At 44.4% G+C, this 9,186-nt stretch overlaps 1 protein-coding gene across 1 annotated transcript in view; it reads right to left on the reverse strand.

The window, feature by feature from the left end:
* sptbn5 (spectrin, beta, non-erythrocytic 5) overlaps positions 1-9,186 on the reverse strand; it is a 165,848-nt gene that overhangs the window by 75,276 nt on the left and 81,386 nt on the right. Inside the window, exons 37-39 of the mRNA XM_048600480.1 lie at positions 4,949-5,104; positions 2,033-2,224; positions 1,139-1,228 (exon numbers count right to left, since the gene is read on the reverse strand). Coding sequence (XP_048456437.1) covers positions 1,139-1,228; positions 2,033-2,224; positions 4,949-5,104 — 438 coding nt within the window. The remainder of the gene's footprint in view (positions 1-1,138; positions 1,229-2,032; positions 2,225-4,948; positions 5,105-9,186) is intronic.

Below are 9,186 nucleotides of genomic sequence, written 5' to 3' on the forward strand. Positions count from 1 at the left end.
ATTACACAGAGAGACCTTTTCTGATGAAGGGTCTAGGCCCGAAATGTCAGCCTCTCTGCTCCTATGATGCTGCTTGGCCTGCTGTGTTCATCCAGCCCTGCACCTTGTTGTCTCGGATTCTCCAGCATCTGCAGTTCCTACTATCTCTTACATAAAGTAGGGTTGTTTTCCCTGGGGGTTTGATGGTTGACAGGTGGTCTGATTGTCATATTTGAGGTTTTTAAAGGGAAATGGCTAGGAAGGACGGGACTATTTCTGCTGGTTAGGGAGTTTAATTCTCAGGAGTATTATCAAAAGATTAGGTGCAGACATTCCAGGAGTGAAATTAGGAAGCACTTCTTCATGCAGAGGGTGAGGGAAGTGTGGAAATCAGTATTGATGCATCAACTGTAAATATGAGTTTCTGTTGAAGAATGGTCTCAGGGGGACATGGGATAAAGGTGAATCTGTGGAGTTATGTCAGGATTGATTCTAATGAATGATGCAGAAGGTGTGACCCAATACAGAATTTGTCTCATCTCAATTTACTGTCAATAATGCAGCAATGAGAGAAAATAAATTAATATTCCCCACAGATAGCCCAAAGGATGACTGGTTTGTAAAATAGTAAAAACAACTTCTAAAATTACAGGAAGGGTTAGAATAGAAGCATGTGAGTGGGGAGAGTACAGAGGCAATCCTACTCTTGATTGGGACAGTGTAGAGGGAGCTTTACTCTGTATCTAACCCCATGCTGTAGCTGTCCTGGCAGTGTTTGATGGGGACAGTGTAGACTGAGCTTTATTCCATACCTATCCCCATGTTTTCTTCATCCTGGGACTGTTTGTTAAGGACAGTGCATACGGGGAGTTTCACTTTCTGTTTAAAAGAGTAGAGTGAGCTTTACTCTGTATCTAACCCCATGCTGTCCTTGTTTTGGGAGTGTTTGATGGGGACAGTGTAGAGGGAGCTTTCCTCTCCATTTAGCATATCCTCCAACTGCCCTGGATTTCTTCTGTGTTGATAGGTGAGCGTAGTGCTGCATCTTGATTTCTCTACTTTAAGGGGTGTGAGCAATACTAGTTGGTAATGCTTGGTGTGGAAAGCAATGGACAGAGGCTCAATTGACAGAGCTGGTGCTCAGAGATACGGTACTCACCCCAGCTCCCCGGAACTTGCTGAGCTTTTTCTGCAGCTGTAGGCAATGCTCATAGTCTTTGCCGACATCGCCCACATTGATCATCACCTCCTGTTCGTGTGCAGGATGGAATGGAACACAAATGAACGACACAGAGTTAGGAACTGCAAGTCAGGGAAATATCTGCTCAATAGCAACGCACAATTGATTTGATCCATAAATGACAAATTGAATGGAATTATTCCAGAGGAACAGGGTCAAGGGGGTCTCGTCAGAACATGGACATTTTGACTCTATTCCACCCTGACGGGTGAATGGGCAAATGCTCCATCTGAGGTTGTAGAGACCCCAGTGCTCCAGGTGGCCTTGGTCTCAGCGTCAGCAAGAGGAATATTAATCCTGGCTCCTGAAGTAACTGTAGAAACTCCTTCTATCTATCTTACCATAATTTTGCACCATTACTCACTGTTACTGACTACTGACCTTATCAAATAGCCATGTATATATAAAGTCGGGGGGGGTGGCATTCATTAATGGACCCAGAATAACACTCAACTGAGCCAAATATGGAGACGCAAAGCTAGTTTGGGAAGCGTAGAAAAATTTCAAAAAGGTAGAAGTGAGGTGGCCTCTTCAAACAGACAATATACTCCAAGTAGGACCTAGCAGGTTCATGGTTTAAGCAGAGTCAAAGTGAGGCAGGGGTGTCACAATGTGCTCATTTCACGACGTTATTGGAAGTCATGTCCCGAAGTTCAGAGAATGACAGTGAGAGATAGGCTCCTTTGCCAACAGTTCCCACTGGTGCATGGAAAATGCAGTGCCCAATTTCCATTGAGCTATCTGGATGACTCTGGGGCCCCAGGAAAACTGCAACCGCTGGTGTGTTGTGGAGTAATCTGCCAGCGCTCCTACCTTCTCCCTGATCCATGCCTCGACCTGATCGACTTTCTGCAGGAACTCTAGGAAATCCCGGTTGTCCTCCAGCATTTTCCCGCGCGCAGCCACCGCAGTCTTCAGCTGCTCCCAGTGTTCCAGCAGCACCCTCATACTTCGGCGGATATCGCTGGAGTTGGGGTGGCGCACGTTCAACAGTAGCTCACCCGTCTATAAAATTCAACAGGGCACAGTCAGGTGAACATCCTCAAACTACACAACTCTCTGTGAGGTTGGTACACTTGCCTTTATTGGTCAGCGCATTGAGTATAGGAGTTGGGTTATCATATTGTGGCTGTACAGGACATTAGTAAGGCTACTTTTGGAATACTGCATGCAATTCTGATCTCCCTGCTATAGCAAAGACGTTGTTAAACTTGAAAAGGGTTAGAAAAGATTTACAAGGATGTTGCTGGAAGTTGCACGGTTTGAGCTCCAGGGAGAAGCTGAATAAGTTGGGGTATTTTCCCTCGATATTCGGAGGATGAGGGGTGACCTTATAGACGTTTGTACAATCATGAGGGACATGGATAAGGTGAATAGGCAAGGTCTTTTCCCCAGGGTGGGGGAGTCCAAAACTAGAGGGCATAGGTTTAAGGTAAGAGGGGAAAGATATAAAAGGGACCGAAGGGGCAACTTTATCGCACAGAGAGTGGTGCATGTATGGAACAAGCTGCCAGAGCAAGTGGCGGAGGCTGGTACAATTACAACGTTTAAAAAGCATCTGGATGGGTACATGAATAGGAAGGGTTTAGCGGAATATGGGCCAAATGCTGGCAAATAGGACTAGATTAACTTAGGATATCTGGTTGGCACGGAGGAGTTGGACTGAACAGCGTTTCCATGCTGTACATCTCTATGACTCTATGGTGATAACCCACAGGATGCACCAGCCATGCAGGAGTTATGGGGTCATGAAAGGTGCTGGGCCCAAAGAAAGGACTTGCATTTACTGGAAGATGCTGAATAAGACCTAAAGATGCCCATACACAGAAATGAAGTCAACATGTGTAAAGCTAAGCTGGAAACCAGAGTTTAAACTGGTATGGATAATATGTTTGGGCTTTATTAAGTTAAATACGTGGCACTTTGTTATAATAAAGAGATGCAAATAGTCTGTGACGGAGGTGGAAAACAAATTTACTCAGCTAGCAAGCCAAAAGATATACCAGGATAGAGATTGCTGGAAAAGTTCATCAGGTCTGGCAGCATCTGTGGAGAAAAATCAGTTAACATTTCGGGACGAGTCAGAACTCCATACCGACGAAGGGTCACATCAGTTAACATTATGGTCGAGTGACCCTTCGTCAGTATGGAGTTCTGACTCGTCCCGAAATGTTAACTCTGATTTCTCTCCACAGATGCTGCCAGACCTGCTGAGCTTTTCTAGCAATTTCTATTTTTGTTTCTGATTTCCAGCAGTTCTTTCGATTTAGATTTGCCAGAATGTTGCTGGGAATGGAAGGTGAGAGAGAGGCTGGATAGGCTGGGACTTTTTTCACTGGGGCATAGGAGGTTGAGAGGTGACGTTATAGAAGTTTATAAAAGTCACAAGGGGTATAGGTAGGGTGAATGGCAGTGCCTTTCTCTAGAATGGGGGATTTCAAGACTAGAGGGCATATTTTTAAGGTGAGAGGAGTGAGATTTAAAAAAGACACGAGGGGCAAATTATTTACGCAGAGAGGGTGGTTTGTGCGTGGAATGAACTTCCTAAGGAAGTGGTGGATGTGGGCACAATTACAACCTTTAAAAGACATTTGGATAAGTACATGAATAGGAAAGGTTTGGAGAGATATGGGCCATGAGCAGGTAGGTGGGTCTAGTTTACTTTGGGATTATGGTCAGCAATGGATTGGTTAGATCGAAGGGTCTATTTCCGTGCTGTATTACTCCCTGACTGTGACCTCCCTATGCTGAGTTGGAAGAAATGAACAACAGATGGAACATGGTCCAGTTAGCTAATATCTGACTGAGAAGTGTAATTTCCTGTCTGCAGTGTCATGTGTTGACCTCTGCTATGTGACAATAGAAAGGCTGGCTCTAATTCATTGACATCAGGCAGAACTCCTTTGATATTCGAATAGAACTCCCCCCTCCCCTTCAAATGTGTCGTACAATAATGCCTTGGGATCTTTTATATCGACCTGAGACTCTGCTCATCATCTCATGTGAAAGACAGCACTTCTTCGGCGCATTCTGGAAAGAGGTTTGAACCTCTGACCCTTGGACTGAGAGGTCAGCGTGCTGCAGTCAACAAGGAGATACTGCACAGGAGGTGCTCTGCAGCATGATAGAAACAATGTGTGAGACAGCATACACAGGGACATATACAATATGCCGCGTGACAAGGAAAGTACCAAGACCTTCCTGAGAAGCTAAATAGAAGGAGAAAGTCTGGGGTAACAAAGTGTGGAGCTGGAGGAACACAGAAGGCCAGGCAGCATCAGAGGAGCAGGAAAGTTGACGTTTCGGGTTGGGACCCTTCCTCAGAATGATTTCTGAGGAAGGGTCCCGACTCAAAATGTCGGATTTCCCATTCCTCTGGTGCTGCCTGGCCTGCTGTGTTCCAGTATCTCTGACTCCAGCATCTGCAATTCTTGCTATCTCAGAGAAAGTCTGGGGGATGTGTGCTCTGTTAAACCACTCTTTCAGCGTACAGAGAAGTAGCACTGGAATAGATTTGATTGGATTCACTCCCTTGAGTTGGGTCCAGACTGAGCTCAGTGCTAGTGAGCTGAACAGAAATGACTTTGAAGGATAGATGGGGTTTAGAGTGATAGGGTTAGAGTGTCACATGAGCTAAACTGTGGAACACCAGCAACTCAGCAAACAGGTTTCACTGTACCGGGTATACTGTTGTCTCGCTGATACGGAAAAAGGAAATGTAACCCATACCTCAGTAACACTTGTAATGATGGCCTCATGGGCCAGGATCTCTGCCTCAAAGGCCTGGTGTTTCTGCAACAGCTTCAGCTTGGCCTGCAGGTCACTAACATCTGCAGAGGAATTGTCTTTTAACTTCTTCATCCTTTCACTTATCCAGCTCTCCTCCTAGAAAGAGGCATAGAACATTATTAATATCATAGCTGATGAGCCACTGAAGTTAGATCCCAGAATGAAACCTGTTTTGACAGATCTTTTCAAATTTTTTTTTCACGTGATGGTCAGTCACTGAAACATATTCACTGAAAGATGCAGATTTTATTTAACATCGCAAAACCAAGCTTTTTTCAACCTGTTTCCCAACACCATCCATTACAGAAACTCAATCCCAAAGAAATTACCCCTCTATATCAAACCTTGTACTCTATATCAAAAAGTTGTACTGAACTGATTCTCCCATTTCTTTGCTGTGAACTGTGGCGTCGTCTTACATGAGTATTCATAATACTTGAGAGCTTAAACTACCTCAGTGTTTAATAACCTGCTGTAAAGTTTAATAACCAACCTCTACTGGTTTGGAAGTGACACAAACTAAACTTCTCTACTGAGGTAAGAACCAAAAGAACTGCGGATGCTGTAAATCAGGAACAAAAACAAAGTTGCTGGAAAAGCTCAGCAGATCTGGCAGCATCTGTGAAGGAGAAAACAGAGTTAACGTTTCGGGTCCGGTGACCCTTCCTCAGAACTGTTTTTGTTCTCTACCGAGGTGTTTGTGTTTTCCCCGAAGTGTCCTGTACTCCTGGAAAGAAAGAAGGCTAAACTTGCTTCTATCATGATTGTGGGTTAAAAACCTAAGTACTATTGACATTTTTAACTTGTAATTCCAAAAATGTATTTTTTTTTAGAAAAAGACAACAACGGCTGCAAATTTAAATTAAGTTGCAGTCTGGAGAGAGAGAGACAGACAGACCCTGGACAGTAACATCTAAAAATGCAAATAGAACTTAAAACAACAATTGTTTAAAGAGGGAACAGACAAGTCAATACAGACCATGGTCCCTTGTGATTATGAAGTTAACAAGGAAAGATGACACCCCCGACCCCTCCTTCAACAGCAAGCCACTATCTGCAGATTAAGTTCCAACTGCAAACATATTTTTGTTTTTCTCTTTGGAGAGTACATTAATATAGGTCATAAAAAGCCAGTTTCACCTCCACTGGAGGGCACTAGTGGGACTGAGATTCTTCTATGTGCCAGTGAGCTAAGGTATCTGCACACGTTGGCCTGAGTTTGAATGTTAGTGTGCTGTGAAGGTCACAGTCAAGGTACTATCCCCCAGTCACTCCTATACTACAGATAAAGAAGTTGTCTCTCTCTGAGTGCTAGAAGTCAGGTAGCTATCAAGCCAATCAAGAGGGAACAGGACAAAAATGGACCATCTCTCACCCTGACTTCTGAGATTCAGGCACAGTCAAAGGGAATCAGAATGACAGAATCTCAACCAATCTAAAACTAAGAATCTTGACAGGGACTGTTCATGCTGTGGCTGGTTTGCACGCTGAGCTGGTTCGTTAGTTTGCAGATGTTTCATTACCATGATGTTACCCAGCAGGGTAATGAAACATCTGCGAACCAATGAACCAGCTTGGCATGCAAACCAACCACAGCATCCACAACCTGAGCTACAAATCTACTCAAGAACATTCACTCTTCAACTACCAACACCAATGTTACTGGTAAATCTCCAGTGCAACACTCACAACATTTAATTGTTTGCTCTTTGGGTAGAGTTCAGGGACTGATCCATGTATCTGTTAAAAAAAACCTTTATCTTTTTGGTCTCAGCTCTTATTTCTAATCTGCGTGTATGTGCATTGCACTACTAATTCTCCTCATTTTCAGCAATTAATAAACTCACTCACTCTTAACTCAAGAAGATCTAGTGAAATTGGCTTCTTTTAAAACATAAGTTAATTTGGGTTTGGGCGAAAGGGAAGGGATCACTTTTAAATTAACCCTGTTGTGATCAATGGTAGCAGCGAGTAAATAAGGAAGAGGAACGTGTTATAAATCTCACATGTAAACATCTTATTGCATTGAGACTCCAATCCCCCACCTTCTCTCTGGCACAGGTTGGATTAGATCATTATTTCAGAGGACCTGTCTGACCTAGATTTTTTTTAAAAGATCCTTCTTAAGAAAGAAACCAAGTTGCCACTTGTTTGAAATCCAAACTCTAAAAGTTACATATAAATCATTCACCTTTCATAGATGCAGGGACAAGGGACTGAAAGTTTGGTCAAAGGCATAATTTCAAGATGCTTCTTAAAGGAGAGAAATAAAGTGGAGAGCTTTGCAGGAGGGGCGATCCAGAGCTAAGGGCCTCAGCAACATACTTGCTATAGATGAGTGAATAAAGCAGGAGTGCTGAAGAGATCAGGATTAGAGGAGTGCAGCTATCTTGGAGCGGTTAAAGGAGGCTACAGAGGCAGGGAGGGGGAGGACCTAGAAGGGCTTGAAATCAGTGATCAAAAGTTTGAAATGGAAGCCTTAGGCCAGACCAGAGGCCTCTGTAGGTCAACAGAAAATGAACTGAGAGAGAGGGCTAAGGTGGGCTGAAATTGAAGAAAAAGGGAGACTGAGAGGCCAGTGGGACAGCGTGGCGAGAGTCATATCTGGAAGATATGAAGGCAGGGATGAGAGTCTGAGGCCAGTGAGTGGAGAAGATCCTATGGCACTCATCGCGGAGTGTTCCTGGTCTTGGTCAATATTTATCTCTTAATCAACCCCATTGAGAGCAAGAATCTGACCATTACCTCCTTGCTCAGTGTGAGATTTTACTCTGTGCAAATGACCTGCTGTGTTTCCTACAAGACAAGTGTCAAGCATCAAGCCATTTTGTTGGCTGTGAAGCAATTTGGGAAGTCCTGGGGTTGTGAAAGAGGCTATGGAAATGGGAATCCTTTATTTCCAGCGATAATCGAGTGGAACTCAATGAAGTGCTGACCTTACGATGGGTCGTGCTGCTGACTCAGACTCTGTTGGGCCTCTCCCCTGACCCTTACATTGCCTCCCCCTACAAATGCAGAAATTTGAAACCCAAGCTTGGCCTCACTAGAGCACTAAATTTTTTTAAAAATTCACTCACAGGCCGAGGGCATCACTGGACAGGCCAGCATTTATTGTCCATCCCTAATTGCCCAGAGGCCAGTTAAGAGTCAACCACATTGCTGTGGGTCTGGAGTCACATGTAGGCCAGACCAGGTAAGGATGGCAGTTTTCCTTCCCTAAAGGTCATTAGTGAACCAGATGGGTTTTTCCAACAATCGACATTGGATTTGTGGTCTAATTTACTTCATCTCCTTCCCCACACTTCACAGGCTCAGCAAGATCCCGGACCCAGATTGTCCTAATAATGAAACGCATTGCTGCACTCTCAAAACTGGAGTCTTCTGGAAAAAAAAATGATTTATTTCTACATGGCATCGTTGACGCCCATCCCAACTGCCCCATGAACTGAGTGGCTTGCTTAGCCATTTAGTCAAGCAGCAGCCACATTGCTATGGGTCTGGAGTCACATGTATGTCAGACCAGGTAAGGATAGTAGACTTCCTTCACCATAGGACTTTCATGAACTCGGTGGGCTTTTACAATATTTGATAACGGTATCAGGGTTACCATCACTGAAACTGGATTTATATGAATGTAAATAAATCCAGAAATATGAATGTAAATTCTAGCAGGCATGACGGGGTTAGAAGCTACGTTTCAAGGGCATTGACCTCTGGATTACTAGTCCCTGGCCCTATGACATAACCATTAACACCACCCCTGTCCTCCTAGTGTCACACACTCCCCTCCCAAGAGGCTGTAACTCTAGCTGGGACACCATTGCTGTACCTCGTGCCCCACCTGTTGATGTTTCATGTTAGGGTATAGAAGAACAGAACATGACACAATAATAGTATTGGAGCAATAGGAAAAGGAACTCTAGATTAATTCTGACCACAGTTATAGATAAAATCCGAGAGACAATAATTAAGCATTTCATACTTGCTGCCTGAAAGTGCAACATACCCTCAGCACTCCCTCAGTACTGACCCTCTGACTGTGCAGGGCTCTCTCAGCACCGACCCTCCGACAGTGCAGCACTCCCTCAGCACTGACCCTCCGACAGTGCGGCACACCCTCAGCACCGACCTTCCGACAGTGCGGCACACCCTCAGCACCGACCCTCCGACAGTGCGGC

Source organism: Rhincodon typus, chromosome 8 (assembly GCF_021869965.1).
Source record: "Rhincodon typus isolate 14 chromosome 8, sRhiTyp1.1, whole genome shotgun sequence".
In the NCBI taxonomy this organism is placed as follows: domain Eukaryota; kingdom Metazoa; phylum Chordata; class Chondrichthyes; order Orectolobiformes; family Rhincodontidae; genus Rhincodon; species Rhincodon typus.